We start from the raw sequence: 16,950 nt of genomic DNA on the forward strand, positions 1-16,950 counted from the left end.
GGCCACTTAGTAGTACGATTTAGTGGTATTTCTCTTTACTTAAGTGAGAGGTCTTAGATTCGATTCTCGCCAAAAGCAAGTTTGAACCACATTATTGTTAACATATTGTGAGGCTAAGCCTACCTCATCCCCTTAGCGTAGATGATATCGTTTATTCAAAACAAAAAAAAAAAGTAAAGGTAATTAGATTTAATTTTCTTACAGCATTTGTACCATTCCAGCATTTTCTTCGATGTAATTTCTTTGGCACACGATAAACCATAAGTTTCCAACACTTGCGTCCTCCCATGAGGTAATACACACATTCCTACAAAAAAAATCATTCGATGGAAATCGTTTAGTCATTTAAGTGTATGAAACAAATCGACAGTGTGATTACCAAGTGACATATTCAATATGAACCGTCCATTCATTTTTCTTTTGTTACCGACTGATGTAATTCAATTTCATTTTCTTACAACGGTTATACCATTCCAACGTTTTCTTCAATGTAATTTCTTCGACATGCAATAAACAAAAGTTTTCTTCAATTTACTAACTTTTGATGCTTGGAATAGGGTTCAAAGTCTAAAGCTCTAGTGACTTGCAAGAATGGAATGAGTTTTAGAGCATGTATGAGATTGTATATTTAGAAAAAAAATTAGGCTAAATTATATAGTAGCCCCTCGGGTTTGAGGTCTATTACAACCTCATACAACATCTTTAAAACATTTTATTTTCATACCTCACGTACTATTTTATTTTAAAATAATACCTCCGTTACATTTTTCATCTATTAATCCGTTAAATGCTGACATGGCTGCCATATTTATGTCACGTGGCTGCCAAATGTGTACCACGTAGTATAAAAATAATTTTTAATTTTTTTTTTTAAAAAACCAACCCCCCCCCCAAACAAAATCATCTTCCATCTGTCATCCGCACTCATCCTCCACCTCCTCCCCTGCACCCATCTCCACCTCCTCCGCGCACCCATCTTCCCATCTTCTCCCCCCCCCCCCCTCGCGCACCCCCATACCCAAGCCCAACCTGCAACCCAGAAAGAAGAGGAAAAAAAAAACCAGCACACCCACCCTCGAACGCATCCTTTTCCCTCCTCACACCCTACTCCTTAAATCCACACTCATTGGGGACGACGAGATCTGGGTTGCAGGGAAAGGGAGATGGGTTTTTTTTTCTTTTTTTTTTGCTTTTCTTTTCTGGGTTGCGGGTAGTGGGTGCAGAGGAGGAGGTGGAGGATGGGGTGCACGGTGGGCTTGGGGAAGATGGGAGGGGGGAAGAAAGGGGTGGGTTGCAAGGAAGGGGGGTTGGGGAAGATGAAGATGGGTTTTTTTTTTTTCCTCTCCTCTTCTTCTTCTTATAGGTTACAGGTTGGGTGGGTGGGGGTTGCGGGTTCAGCTTTTGTTTTTGGTTTTTTTTTTTAATTTGGAAGATTCATGTTTTTTTTTTAATTAAAAAAAATTTCCCACGTTGCACAAATGTGGCAACCACGTTAGCACTTAATGGATCAATGGATGGAAAATGTAACGAATGTATTATTTTGAAATAAAATAGTATGTGAGGTATGAAAGTGAAATGTTTTAAAGATGTTGTATGGGGTTGTAATAGATCTCAAACTTGAGGGGCTACTATGTAATTTACTCAAAAAATTATGTTCATAAGTGTTTTTAACATAAAAAATTAATTAAACCCTTCATAAAACAGTTTTTTGTTCAAATACCCTTATTAATAAGGGCACATTTTTTATTATTAAGGATAATTTCCTTAATATTAAGAATACATTTTCTTTTAATTCAAAACCTCATGTAGTGTGACTCTCTTTTTGTTTTCTATCCTTGTGATCTAAAAAATATTCTTAATAATAAGTGAACTTGTCTAAGTGTTTTTCAATAAGAAAATGTTTTGTGAGAAACTTTTTATTAGTTATCCATCCATTTTTTATATGAATGTGACAACCCGCCTTTAGTTCAACAATTTTATAAATTTTAAAAGTGTGAATTGACGAAAATGTCTTTAGAGGCGAGAGTGTTGACCTTCGTGGACCAGCGTATAGTGGGACGTACAAAATTGTCTTTTAGCGTATTCTTGTAGCACTCGACAATACGATCACGTCAGCGCAAGCAAAAGTGAATTTGGAGTTACAGTTAAAATTTTACGAAACTAAGAACGAGAAAAGCGATTTGATAATTTCAATTGGGAGATATTTTACTAGATTCGAAGCTACTACATTCAATTTTCTATCAATTTAAGTCACGTTGCATGTGATACACATTAAAGGATAGATTGGTAATTTTTCGTAAAGAAATAGTGTATGGATTTAACTTTGGAGAGTAAATTAGACGTTAAATTTGCAACCTATATGAAATGCTAATGCTTATATGCAAGAAAAAGACTGTATTACAGTCTAAAGTGTATCAAGTGAATTAAATTGACAAAAAAAAATTAGATAAAATAGCTTTAAATATAATAGTAGAGATGAAATTAGCAATTTTTAATTAATTTAGGAACTTATTTTACCAAAAAAAATAATTCAGGACCTAATTTTTAATGAAGTAATAGTTTAAGAACTAAATCTACACTTTACCCTAAAAATAATTTCAAAAGACTATAACATTATCGTTCTATAGCAAATTTTAAAAGAGAATATCGTTGGGTAATAAAATCGCAAAACAACATTGGCAAAATTGCATAAAAAAGAAAGACTGTTTTTGCAGGAATCCTTGGATTTGTAAAAGACATTCGTAACATTTTCTTTAACTTGTAGTTCGACGGGAGTGAGACTCCTTTGAAATTATTTTTGTAACGACTAAAAGTGTTTTTCATACAAATATTTTTTAAACAAATATTTAGTAAAAATGCAAATAAATACTAAAAAACACTTGAAGTACTTCCTAAAGCAAGTACAAGGAAGCGCTTCAAGTTCTACTAGATTCAAAATATTTTCTTTCAGTTATTCTAAAAGTACTTCCAACTAAGCTTTTGTCAATATTTTTCGTATTTCTGAATTTCGGTGCCAATAATAATGTTAGTTTTTTTGCCCTACAACAAGTGACACACCCTGACCGGAATCGAGGCATGATGGCCGTCACGTGAGGGTGACGTAGCCATAAGAGCAGAGCGGAAGTGATAGTGATATGAAAATGTGAGTAATTAAAAACCAAAACTAACTAATTTACACTAAGATAACTATAAAAGTGTGCAGATGTGTTTAAAGTAGTGATGCAAGTACTCATAGCGTAGGTAACCTAAGTGCAATCCAGCAGGCCAAGTATTAATTATACAAGACATGAAAGAGATTCCTACATTAATTGAAGTTTGTCATAACCGTTGTAGAGTCCTCGTAAGCCACCAACACGAACGCCTAACTAGAACCTAAAGGGGCGCAAAACAAAAAACATAAGTGGGTAAAAACAAAGCTTTTTAAAACCATTACTCTTTCCAAAAATAATAACCCCTCACCGTAAAATCCGTATAATTTCTCAGAAAATAATAATACATACGTATGTAGAAATCATGCTCAAGAGTAGTGAAAACCAAGTATATGCCATGTCAAGTATCTCAATAATAAATGTGTAAGCCAGGTGATGTGAATCAATATAAAATGATATGTCAGCCGCAGTCACCTAACGTGACCTATACGGTTGAACCTATAGCTCATAAACCAATTCCTACACACGAGTCGAAACCACTTATTGTGGTCTATACGATAGGCTAGGTGTAAATAAATACGCTCAAGTGCTACGATCATGTGAAGGCTATGCGATGAATCGCAGGTCACCTACGAGTCGGAACCACCTAATGTGGTATGTACTACAAGCTGGCACCAAACTTGGATCCAAGGTGAGCCTATGGTGCGGGAGGTGAACGATCACGTGAAGGTTGTGCCCTGGCCTCGGGCTGGAGCACTAACACCGGGGAGCAGGATAATGAGCTCTAAATGCATGTATGCATAACCATAAACAATGCAACTGCTACCATCATACAATACTCACCTAAAGCTTACCTGGGTCGTCACAGTGTCATCCAATACTATGCATAGCTATACTAATGCAATACTAACATATAATGCACACATGACATGGCATTTAAAACATACATTCATTTAAAATAATTTTTGGGAATTGTAAGCATATATACATATATAGAAAACAAAAGCCCACTCACTGGTAAGTAGCAGGATTGTAGCCCCCAAGTTCCGCCTGACCACGCTCATCCTTAGGGTATGTCTCACCTATATGCGAAATAACTTATTTTACGTTAATTTTAAAGCACATAAACAAACCTTAGGAATAACTTCTCATACATTGCTCAAATGGGGTGTTTAAATATACCAAAGTGATCTACTCAACAACACGAACACCCCCACATTTTTACAAAAAAAAATTGGACGTTACACGCGCTGGCCAAGGCACGTGCCTGGCACGTTGATGGAATCTATAACGGCGTTAGGGAATATTCCGTTAACATCGTAGCATATTTTGTTAAAGTTACTTGACGCCGTTAGAATATTCCGTTAAAGTTAACGAAATATTTCCCTTCCTTCTCCGATGACTCGCCGAAAACCACCACCGGCCATCGTCTGTGTCGCTAGTTTCTGGAAAAAATTCTAAAGCTTATAACTACTTCATTTCTCAACCAAATTTCACAAATTTTATATGGATTTGAAGTTCTTGAATAATATAACACAATCATACCTATTTGGGGTCCTAAAGCCAATGAAAAAGGGTTGGAATAATCCTTGAAAAATCCGGCCACCCTTGCAACTTCTCGAAACCACGCGGCCCGACGTCAACTCTGTCCCAAAGCTAGTCTAGGGTCTCTAATGAGTTGAATAAAAGCTTCCTCGAGCCTTAAAACCTTGTGAATCGCCCACGATTCACGAGTCTCAAATTCCCATCGTGCCGGAGTTCGTGGAACAAAGGCTAAATCTCACCAAAACTAGAACCTATGGGTATGGTTAGGTTCGAGAGCTTGAGAGGAGTGTGATGGTGATTTCCAAAAGCTCGATCCGTGACGTTTTTGTGATGATTGGGTGTGTGGGTGCTACGGTGTACGGATGAGGAAAAGTCGAGAAGGTGAGGGAAAGAAGAAGGATGCGTACATGTGTGGGTGTATGTGTGTGTGTGTGCACGGGATTGGTTAGAAGAAAAAGAAACAAGGCCCTAATTGGGCTGCCGTGAGAAAGGGAAAGAGAGAGAGTTATGTTAAGTGGCCCAAAATAAATAAAACCAATCCAATTTTGATTGGATTCAAGATTGTAGGAGCTAAGGTGATTGGTGAGTAAGGTATAGCCAACCCAAAACATATTTCTACCCAATCTCAACCTTTAATTGTCGTAACTTTTCCGTTAGAAAACCGATTCGATCCTAACTCACGTCAACGCACTCATGACGTTGAGTACGATTTAACTATGACGGTAGAAATAATAATTTAAAACTACATATGTATATCCACGTCACTAAACCACGAGGGCATTACAGCCACTTTACACACTCGGGGAGAAAAATATATAATAATTTGAGACAGGTCGTCACAACAAGTACCAAGAAGAACTTCAAATGATTTTAGATTCAAAACATTTTCTCTAAAAATGCTTTCAAACATTATAAAAGTACTTCCAATTAATCTCTTGTTTTTTTTCCTTGTATGTTCTGAATTTCGGTGCCAATAATAATGTTAGCTTTTTTGTTTTGGTCTCCAAATTTTCGTCCATATCACCTTTTTGCATTGGTGTCACCCCGCCCTTTATCATAAAGAGAGACATTAATCAAAATTACAGCTGTCTCATTTTCTTTTCTTTCCTTTTTCTTTTTTAAATAAAAAATTTTAACCAAAAACTCACAGTACTGTTCACTTTAACGAAAAATCACATTTTTACACTAAAAAGTCAATCAGGATTCTATTCATTTTTCTCTTTATTTTGTTCTTATCGTTAAAACTCAAAATTTTCAAGTTCTTTTCGTTAATTTTTCTTTTTAAATATTTATTTTTCAATTTTATCTCAAAATTTATGTAGAAATACATTCTGGAAAGTTCTACAATCCACACTTTCCACAGGGTTGGCAGAAATATTCCTCCCTTTTATTATTATTACAAGCTTTTAATTGTCCGATCTTTAAGCAGAATCAACCGACCTTCCTTCATTTCGCTTTCCATCATTTCGTCTGGCCGGCCAGCCACCTACTCCTTTTTGCCGCCTGCTCGAATTCTCTGTGAGACTCCCCCGAAGGTATGCGTGCTTCTTAAGCTCTTTGCCTCTCTGCTGCTACCGCCTACCAAGAAACCTTCTTTTTCTTTTTCTTGTTCTTCATTTCTCTTGAATTTATCTGCTATTTTCTCCTCTGTGAATTGATTGCTAAGTTTTTGTAAGTTGGAAATGATTTCTTCTTCGTTCACTGCTTTCGATTTGCTGTTGTGAATTTAGTTTATTTGATTTGTTGTTATGGTTGCTGACAGTGTTGATTAGTGAGTCACTGGTTGAGAGTGTGACTAAATTTTGATATATATTTATTAGTGATTTAATCTGATTTGCATCTGGATTTTGATGGGATCAACCTATCACTAGCGTTAAGCATGACAAATATCATATTTGGGTTTAATCTGATTCAAAACTCCTTAATTTTCTTGTTATCGAGTTATCAATTGCTCACTAATACACTGTATGTGTGAGTAATTTAAAGGAAAAATGGAAATACTTGATATTGGTTTGAAGTGTGTGTGATTCATCTGTGGGAATAAGAATCATCTGTGTTATTTCTATATGTAATCGGTGCCCGACAAACCCTTTTCAAAGTACTTAGGTTGCCTTCGGTTTTGGATGTAATTCCTGGAAAGAATTAGAGATTATGCTTAATTGGTTTTTGCTTGTTTTGTTGATCTTAATGTGAAATAGAGGATTACGTTTTATAAGCGGTGGGTTTTCACTTTTCTCGTGTATTTTCAATCATCGGTTGTCCAATGCTTAGTACTTAATCCAGGATTGTAATGGGTCGCTGATATGACCTTTATTTGTTCAAGTTTGTGGAATATTGCTATCCCCGTTAATCCAAGCTTGTTAATTATGTCATAAGGTACACAATCCAACTTACAAGACCAAAACAGAGTGTTCTGATGTAAAAACCAAGAACTGATTATTTCGTTCATTCAATGAATATGTTACGTGTATTATAGATGAACTCTCCCATCATAGTTACTCCCTCAATTACTTAATCCTAAACTGAATGTGAATACAAGTTACAACCGCTTTCAATACCACTAACTATCTATCTATATCTGTCATCAGGAAGCCAATGTGGTTACCATAGCTAGTAGAGATTCATTTGTGACTATTGAGTTCTGTTATGATTCTTAGGTTACTAATGGATTACCGTGATTTCTTTGCAGCATCACCATAACAAATGGCAGATACAGAAGACATTCAACCTCTCGTCTGTGATAATGGTACTGGAATGGTTAAGGTAAAGGATTTGTTTCATTTTGCCTGGAGGTGTGTGCGGAGCTGTCTTGACGTACACGTATTCCCTTGGTATATAACTATCGTCATGACTTCATTCAACAGGCTGGATTTGCTGGAGATGATGCTCCGAGGGCTGTTTTCCCCAGTATTGTTGGTCGTCCTAGACACACAGGTGTTATGGTGGGGATGGGACAGAAGGATGCCTATGTTGGGGATGAGGCCCAGTCGAAAAGGGGTATTCTCACATTAAAATACCCCATTGAACACGGGATTGTTAGCAATTGGGATGACATGGAAAAGATCTGGCATCATACTTTCTACAATGAGCTTCGTGTCGCTCCTGAAGAACATCCTGTGCTTCTTACTGAAGCACCTCTGAATCCTAAGGCCAACAGGGAAAAGATGACTCAGATCATGTTTGAGACCTTTAATGTCCCTGCTATGTATGTTGCCATTCAAGCAGTTCTCTCCCTCTATGCTAGTGGGCGTACTACAGGTTTGTACCAATACGAAAAATTGAGGGTGATCTATCTATTTATTTTGTTATATTTCTTTACCATGTGCAAACAAACAAACAAAGTTGGAATTAAGTTTCAAAATCTTGAAAGTTCGTTACCTCTCAACAACAAATGTTTTCCAGGTATTGTGCTTGACTCTGGTGATGGAGTCAGTCACACTGTTCCCATCTATGAGGGTTATGCACTTCCACATGCCATCCTCCGGCTTGACCTTGCTGGACGAGACTTAACAGATTCCTTAATGAAGATCCTGACTGAGAGAGGGTATACTTTTACTACAACTGCTGAACGGGAAATTGTGCGTGACATTAAGGAGAAGCTTGCCTATGTGGCACTTGATTATGAACAGGAACTTGAAACTGCTAAAAGCAGCTCATCAATTGAGAAGAGTTATGAGCTACCTGATGGCCAGGTAATTACCATTGGGGCAGAGCGTTTCCGTTGCCCTGAGGTCCTATTTCAACCATCATTCATTGGAATGGAATCGCCTGGGATTCATGAGACCACCTATAACTCTATTATGAAGTGTGATGTTGACATCAGAAAGGACTTGTATGGCAACATCGTCCTCAGTGGAGGGTCCACTATGTTCCCAGGAATTGCTGATCGAATGAGCAAGGAGATCACAGCCCTCGCACCAAGTAGCATGAAAATTAAGGTGGTTGCACCTCCAGAGAGAAAGTATAGTGTTTGGATTGGAGGATCCATATTAGCTTCACTGAGCACCTTCCAGCAGGTACGGTTTATTACTGATCATGGAAGAGATATGCATATTGAATTCGTATTTACCATGAAAATTTTAAAGAGTTAAACCAAAAAAACTAAAAACGTGCAAAATCCCTTGTGATATTCTTGAGGAACGAATTTGTAAGGAAAGTGAAGGAATTAAAAATTGGCTGTGATTTTATCAAGTACGATATCAACATATGAGTAATGAGTTGCACCCTTTTAAAACCAACACAAAAGTTTAGTACTTTCTGATTGTAGATGTATAACATAGGTTTACTATGGTCGTTTGTTTACTATGCTTTGGAACTTGGAATCATATGACTGACTCGACATTTCCCACAATTTCTTTTCGTATAACTTATTTGTTTAGGAAGTATGCTCCTGTGATATAATCTCGGGGTCTCGTTTTTCTTAAATGCAGATGTGGATTTCTAAGTCGGAGTACGACGAATCAGGTCCGTCCATCGTCCACAGGAAGTGCTTCTAGACATGTGAATCATGTGATCATATCGTCGTCTTCTTCCCCCTTGGAATGGTGTGTTTTCGGATTGTCAGATAGTGTTAATGGTATGAGCTTGGTCAGTTTGTCATCTCTTTTGTCACCGCTCTTAGTTTGCGTTACATATGATATAGCAAAAGCAATAGTTCTTAAATCGGATCAGTATATGCAGTTGTGCTGTTTTTGTACACATTGTTTGTGGCTTTCTGAGCTTGTTGAAATAGAATATTGGATCTTAATTAAATTGTTAATGACGTTGTTTTTGGCTTGTTAATTTACAATATTATCTTCCTTTTGTTTGCCGGGAAGGGCAACAAAAAACTGCGTAAATTCCGTTTTGTTCTCCCTTAACACCTGCGTGGTTGCGGCATAACCGCCGTGGCTTGCCTCCCCTAGCACTTGTATTGTGCTCCATAAAGCGGTCCAAAAGTTCGGATTTAGCAAACATACGTTTAGGGGCGGAGTTTATTTTCAAATTACCATGTCAACTGAATTGTTAATTGTAGCATACTGATTTTGTACCATATGGTAATGGCATAGTATTTTACCAAACCAAGATTTTTTTGTATGGTATTGGTTTTCGTTACCATTACCAATGGTATTACCGTCTTGTACCGCAAAATATAAATTACATATTATATAATTTGTATATATAAATAACTATATAATATTTTAATAATAGTTAGGAAAAACCCCGTCATTGCCTCTCATTCTTTCGACACTTTCTCAGTTTCTCTTCGACACTCTCTCACATTCTCTACAAGGATTGGTGTTGGTGTTGGTGTGCTTGCCTACGCTTGCCGCATGGGGTTTCTTATTGCAGGAATTCTATTTGGGTTTTCTAATTTAGGTCACAATATGAGAGATAAAAGTCATAAAAATAAAAAAAAAATAAACGTTTGGGCCTTGACTTCGGTTGAAAAAGAAAATTAAATTTTGGTCTATTACCATATCAAGCCAACAGAATTATTTGGCATGTCAAAATTTGGGATACTGAAAGTTTGGTATGGTAATTGGTACGAGGGATTTTGGTACGGTAACCATACTGAAACCAACCCTACATACGTTGCAAGTCTCTGTCCATTTTCTGATTCTGTCGACTGAGGAGGAGGAACACGAGCTTGGGAATCGAAGTACGTTTCCGGAAAGTGACTTTCCGATTTCCGTTTCGAAACGGCTGGTAGGAGAAACGTTATCAATCGATCAGATGAGCTATAGAGTCACATGCTCTGGACTTTCCATCTGTTGTCATGTTCTGCATCAGCATTAAGCAGTGGGCTAGTATACTAAAAGCCAGATGCATTTTCGGTAAAGTCGTACGAATTTGGACGGTTATTCTTACAGCTGCAGACCAAAGGGTAGAAAAAACGCCGGGGTTTCCACATATGCTGGTTTAAAATTTTGAAATGATTTGTTTCTTTCTCCTCGCATTGATTAAATGAATTAAAAGAAAATAAGGAGACAAGAAAGAATGGGAGGAGCGTATGTGTTGAAAACGGGAGCAATTTTCGATCAAGCTAAAGTTCATAACCTGAAATTTTCAAATGAACACATCCGATACGCTACAGACCTTTAAAAAGTAATATTCAAAAGACCAAAACTTATTTGGTGTCATTTGTACGCGTTTAAGATGGTAGTTATGGGATCACGATTGGTAACTTTTGCCTAACACCACATTAAATTAACTAATTAAGTTCATGGCACCATTTAAAGAACCGGAAAAAAACTTGAAACTAGTTGCATAAATACATACATGTGTACAACGGCGAACTCGGTAACAGCAGGGCCGCTACGGACTGCTCTCCGTCACGGGATTTTGTTCGGGATTATGGTCCGCCGAGGGTTGTGGTGGTGCTGGGGATTGGGATGGAGACTGAGGAAGGCACGTGCGGCGGCACGTGGGACAAGAGGAGTGAGAAGACAACCATTTTTGAATACACTGGGCATGAAACCCATGTTTACACCTCCGCAAAACTCTAATCCCTTCCCCCTCCACAAACTCCGACAAGCAAATGGCGCACTCCGCCTCCACCCCTGCCAGCTTCGCCTTCATCTCCGCCGTGTAAATCACCGTAGGTGCCGCCTCTAAGCACGAAGCCGTTGCCACATTGCTCTTCTGCTGAACATCAACCAACGCCTGCCGACTCTGAGGAACACTGTTGTTCTCACGATCAGAAGGGTAGCCTCTACCGCCGCGGAGGAAGCAGCGGATGGCGGCGTTAAGACCCAACGCGGAAATGAGAGCAGAGAGGAGGACGATGATGATCATGGCGGCGTTGGCCTCGAATTCTTTTGAGCCGGAGTAAGGCCACCAGCGGCAGGCGTGGGAAACGCATGTCGTTGGCCCTGTTGGAGGGGAAGGCAGCGGCGTAGGGAGGTGGATAAGGCCAAACTCGACTACCTCCCCCGCCGACAGCCCCACTGTTGGCGGTGGTCTCATTTATATATGCCCTTTTAATTAGTAATTCCTCTGCTGCTGCTGATGGTCTCTCAGCAGAGAGAGAGAGAGAGAGAGAGGGATTGCGTGAGGGTGGAGATTCGGAAGATTTATAGGTTCTAAAGAGTGTTAAGGCAGGGAAGGGAAGCAAGAAATGCATACGTGTAGTGTGGGTTTTTACGAAATTATTTATGGTATGGGTGGAATTTTATGAGATAAATATTTGTCATTATTTAGAATACCTCACATGTGTAGGGCATACGATTCTCACTACCTTCTTCTCGGAGCTTCAGGGTGCGTTTGGTACGCAGACGGGACGGGACGGGACGGGATGGAACGGGACGGGACGGGACGGGACGGGACGGGACGGGACGGGACGGGACGGAACGGGACGGGACGGAACGGGACGGAACGAAGGTGTAATTTTTGAAAAAGACATGGGGTATATTTGTCTTAAAATGGTAAAACATTGTGTTCCACATACATGGAACAAACCCGTTCCAGGGGGGAGGTGGAACGCAAAAACACTCAAAATCTGTCCCGTGGAACAGCCCGTTCCACCCATTTTTAGCGCACCAAACGCGGGACGGAACGCTTCGTCCCGTTCCGTCCCGTCCCGTCCTGCGTACCAAACGCACCCAAGATACTCCACACACTATTAACCTACACGGAACCGGATCCCCTCCTGAGCATAAGATGGGGATCCTTCTGATCGGGTCATCTGGATCATTGAAATTTGATCCAACGGCTACAAATAGAGGATCCTCTAAAAGTTATAATTATTGTAACCGTTAAATCAAATTTCAATGGTCCAGATGATCCGGTCAGAAGGATCCCCACTCTATGCTCAGGAGGGGATCCGATTCCAACCTACACAAATTGAAATAGGCTGTAACAGATGTAAGGAGGCGGTCACACTAATTTGTCCAACAAGCTTCATTCAAAAGTTGTAAATTCTTATGTTTCAGATCTGAGTTTTTTCACATGCACAAAACTAGGTCGTTATTTAAGAGGTTTAAGTGATTATGCGTATTCAAAATTTATTTTTTAAGCCTTCTTATATCCAATGAACAACAAAAGTCTAAACTTTTTTTTTTTAGGTGATTTCTAAATTACCATTTCTCAACTGAGACAGTGGTTAGTATCTTCGGATTATCGGATATACTTGTGTTTATCTGTACTTCGTTGTTGACATTTTACTTGTGAGAATATTACACAAATTAAGCTATCAATATGCTTGGTGTTGCATAATTCTTTGATTTAATTACAATTTGCGAGTGCGTTAGAAGGAAAGGAATGATTCTTGTTCCAAGTAATTAATATTGGTCTACTCTTTGGTTCCTTAGTTCCTGCACGCATTTGGTTTACGAGTTGCAGATGGTTGAAGTTGAATGATATATTCCACTATAAAACTATAAAACCAAAAGAAAATTAAGAAAAATGACAAAAGAAGAATTTATTATTTAGCTGGTAAATATGGTTTTTATTTTGTCAAACAATAAATTTGTTAGATTAGATGTTAGATTAAAACGCCGGTAGGATTCAAACTCATGTCATGATGCAAGTGCAACACTTTTCTCTACTACTGTGGTAGAGGGCCACTTGTAGCTGGTAAATGTGGTTGAAGTCTTCAAGAATAATAGTTGATGGTTGAAAGGAATGAAATATATTCTTGAATGAAAGAAGGAAAGGGTTTTGGAATTAGACTTTTATTATTGATTCAAGTGGTATTCTAAATTTTTAATCTAATTTACACTATTGAAAAGAAAATTATCACTTGAATGCGGAGAGGGAGAACACTTTTTTAGCCAACGTAGCTACACTAACATATATGTTTTTAATTTCGACCCATTATTGTGGAAGAAGAGAATTGACTTTTGATTGCATGAAATATTTGATTTTATGAAAACACGATTTCGCTTGTGTAAAGAAAAGGGGTCGAATTCTACACTTATTTTATTTTTTACATTTGAATTAAATAAATTAAAGAATAATCAAAATTGAGAAATAAAGAGAGGAGTTGGGGGAGAAATGATATACAAAAATCACTTCCACCTTTTCAAGGACGAAGCCAGAGATCTGCATGGATGGGGGCATCTTTAAACAACAAAATCACAAATTAAAAAGTTTAAGAATATACTAAACAAAACACTTATATATTAGTCCATAAGATTTGTCATACAACATATCACAATATCCATCGATGTGTGTTTATGTTTTGAAAGCGTTGCATAACAATCTCATTACCAATACCATCAAACATCTCTCTCTACAAAAATAACCATGTTATCATTTATCCATTAGTCTCTCATACAATTTCACTATCGATCTTCATAAATTTTATGGCCGAAAATGCTCTTTCAACAATAAAAATAGCACATGAAAGGGTTAATACTAATGCCACAAACAACTATAAAGAGTACCTTTTTTTTTCACATAAAAAAATGAGTGGGGGCATCCGCCCTCTCTGAGCCTAAGGTGGCTCCGTCCGTGCACCTTTTAATGTTTAGCTATATCATAAAATGGAGGTGATACTTTTGGAAAGTATTCATATTACTGTGTTATATTGGGTGAACATAGACATGGTTTCAACTTTATAATAAAGAAATTGTTACTGACATTCTAAAAATTTAATTGTGCACTCCAAACTTTATATATTTATAGAGAAAAATATTCTTATAAATAGTGCACAATTAGATTTTTAAAGCGTCAATAAGAGTTTCCTATAATAAGGCATGAGAATTATAGGTTATGCCCTTATATTTACAAAGAGACGACATTTCCGAAAAGTGAAAGGTGGTGCTATCCATGCACCCTTTTTACTTCTCACATACTTCTTATTAATTTTTTATTTTTAATCTATTTTAATTCATTCAATCGAATGATTGAAATTTGAAAGGAGTGTACAAGAAGTAAAAAAAAAATAGTGTGTAAATAGCACCACCCAAAATGAAATAGATTTTAGACTTTAATTAGTTTTAGCAACACCACTGCAAATAATCAGTTTATAGTTGATTCTTAAAATGTTTTGATTTTTTTTATTAGTTTATTATTAATTAAGGAGAGGAAAAGAGAAGGGTTCGACATTATTACAATTTAAAGTAAGGAGAGTTTCGGCTACTTAGTACTATGGTCTAGTAGTATTCCTCTTCACTTGTAAGTGAGAGGTATTAGGTTCGATTCTCGCCAAATGAGAATTTGAAACAAATTATTGCTAGCACATTGTGAGGTTAAGCCCATTCCCCTTCCTTTTAGTGTAGATAATATTGTCTTAAAAAAAGTAAGGAGAGTTTCAAACTCAAAACACATGCTTACAAACCTAACACTTTGTCCACTAGGATAAGTGGATATACTGGAGGGGAATAGTGGAGTTGGAGTGGCCAATGGAGGGGTAGAGTGAGTGTTATTTAAGATCTGATTTCTCATCACAATTCAGCAAACAATAATAATGAGTATCATGACCTCACAAAATCTCAAAGATTAATGTGTATCTAAATGAACAAGATTAAATTCTCAATTTTATAATACATTATCTTATGATTAGCAAGACCATTATGCCACATATTAGGATGCAAACTATCCAATTTTGTCACCCACTTCTTTCTCCTATTTGCATACTTTTTAAATTATAATAAAGTTAATCTTTTTCTATTTATATAAACTAAACAAAAGTTAAATTAATCAAATGATCCAAATTACATAGAACTTTGGAAGTTATCTACAAATGAATATTTAAACTAATTAATTCCCAACTGACCCCATTGAGCTTTCATGTATATCTCAAATCCATATCCTTCTAACTCAAGTCATCAATTTTAGGGTTTGCTTTTGTATATGATCAGGGGCTGCCCTAAGAATTTAGGGGCTATGTGCTAAATTTAGATGGAGACCCTTTGTTGATGCACAAAATCGGAGGGGACTTTGGTACAACAGAAAGTGTTAAGTTTGTGACCTTCGCTAGATTGCTCCGGTCACTAGTATGGATGAGTATGTAAATGGATAGAGATAGGGAAGCAAACACAAGATGTACGTGGTTTACCCAGATTGGCTACATCCACGGAGTAGAGGAGTTCTCATTAATTGTGAAGGGTTTACACAAGTACATAGGTTCAAGCTCTCCTTTAGTGAGTACAAGTGAATGATTTAGTACAAATGACATTTGGAAATATTATGAGAGAATGATCTCTATTTATAGAAGAGAGTTTCTAGTTTCATTCTAACATTGACACGTGTCATGTTGTGATTAGCTTCTGATGTTGACACGTGTCGCGCTATGATTGGTTTCTGATGTCGACACGTGTCGCACTGTGATTGGCCTCCTAGTTTGAGGGAAACTCTTTTGGGTCCTTGATAGTATAACGTTGACCGGTGCTCAGTAGTTTCGGGATTGGTCAACTATGGTACAAACAGTGCTCCCCTAAGTTCCCGAGTGAGGGAAGCTCCTCGGTTGGGGACTTGCAAGATCCAAGCCATTGAGTAATCACGAAACTTTTAAGTACCGAAGTGTGGTATCATTTTCACTTGCCTTATCTGTCTCATATGTAGATGTGGTATCTTCTCTATAAGTACTTTTTCTCCATCCAGGGGTGGTATCTTTAATCGATGAAGATGCACAAGGTAATGTATCAATTTCACTTGAAGCTTACTTGTAGTTTCGGGCTTGGTCAAGTGCGAGACAAAACCCTATAGTAGGAGTCCCCCAAGTCGTCGAGCTAGGAGATTTGTCGAAAGAGGTAACAGACAAGGTAAGCAATCAAACTTCCAAGCAAGCAACCTGGATGGAAGGTTCGACTTCGGCTTCCGGTTGATTGTTCTCCTTCTCCTTGTGTCGTAAACAGCAACAAGAATAAGGAGAAGCAAATGGAGAAGAGATGATATGAGATACTTTTGTTTTTGAAGAAGTAACTTTCCACAGGCTTATTCTTGAACTGAGCTGAAGGGTTTTCTGGTTTCCTCCAGAGTATAAGGCCGACTCAAGAATTTGAGGGTCAAAACAAGTCCATCAAATCTAGAGTACGTTCGACCCTGATGATATGGGATACTTTTTCTTTTGACAAAGTAGTGGATGTATCGGCACGTGTTCTGTTACGCTTGTCTCCACATGCTTCATTGTATCCTTCTCACTTGCCCTATCTGTTCCACAGGCAGATGTGGTATTGTCTCTGGAAGCATAAGATGTTGAAGATGAGTACTCGAGAGCAATGACAGGTAAGTAATCAGGCAAGGAGTTCCAGGCACTCAATTCCTGACTGGAAGCCTGATTCCAAGTGCTGACTGATTGCTCTCTTTCTCCTTGTCTTACAGGTAAGAA

At 37.8% G+C, this 16,950-nt stretch overlaps 2 protein-coding genes and 1 long non-coding RNA gene across 4 annotated transcripts; 1 reads left to right on the forward strand and 2 right to left on the reverse strand.

The window, feature by feature from the left end:
* Positions 1–34: 34 nt before the first annotated feature.
* LOC139191092 (uncharacterized) lies at positions 35–8,218 on the reverse strand. Its single transcript, XR_011575238.1, has 4 exons — positions 8,073–8,218; positions 4,165–4,231; positions 3,304–3,372; positions 35–307 (listed from the first exon to the last, which is right to left on the reverse strand). It is a non-coding gene; the product is annotated as an uncharacterized lncRNA (long non-coding RNA).
* Positions 5,782–9,476, forward strand: LOC114821189 (actin-7-like). 2 transcript variants are annotated; one of them, XM_070811592.1, is made up of 5 exons: positions 5,782–6,229; positions 7,384–7,457; positions 7,559–7,952; positions 8,097–8,710; positions 9,125–9,476. In XM_070811592.1, the coding sequence occupies exons 2-5, from the start codon at positions 7,398–7,400 to the stop codon at positions 9,188–9,190; spliced, it is 1,134 nt and encodes a 377-aa protein (XP_070667693.1). In that variant the 5' UTR covers positions 5,782–6,229; positions 7,384–7,397; the 3' UTR covers positions 9,191–9,476. The 2 variants fall into 2 exon arrangements, with proteins under 2 accessions (XP_070667693.1, XP_070667694.1); XM_070811593.1 differs by having other exon boundaries at positions 6,217–6,365.
* A 1,515-nt stretch (positions 9,477–10,991) lies between these two features.
* Positions 10,992–11,642, reverse strand: LOC103409998 (RING-H2 finger protein ATL79-like). Its single transcript, XM_008348772.4, has one exon. The coding sequence runs from the start codon at positions 11,640–11,642 to the stop codon at positions 10,992–10,994; it is 651 nt and encodes a 216-aa protein (XP_008346994.3).
* Positions 11,643–16,950: the final 5,308 nt, after the last annotated feature.

Source organism: Malus domestica, chromosome 14, assembly GCF_042453785.1.
Source record: "Malus domestica chromosome 14, GDT2T_hap1".
In the NCBI taxonomy this organism is placed as follows: Eukaryota; Viridiplantae; Streptophyta; class Magnoliopsida; order Rosales; family Rosaceae; genus Malus; species Malus domestica.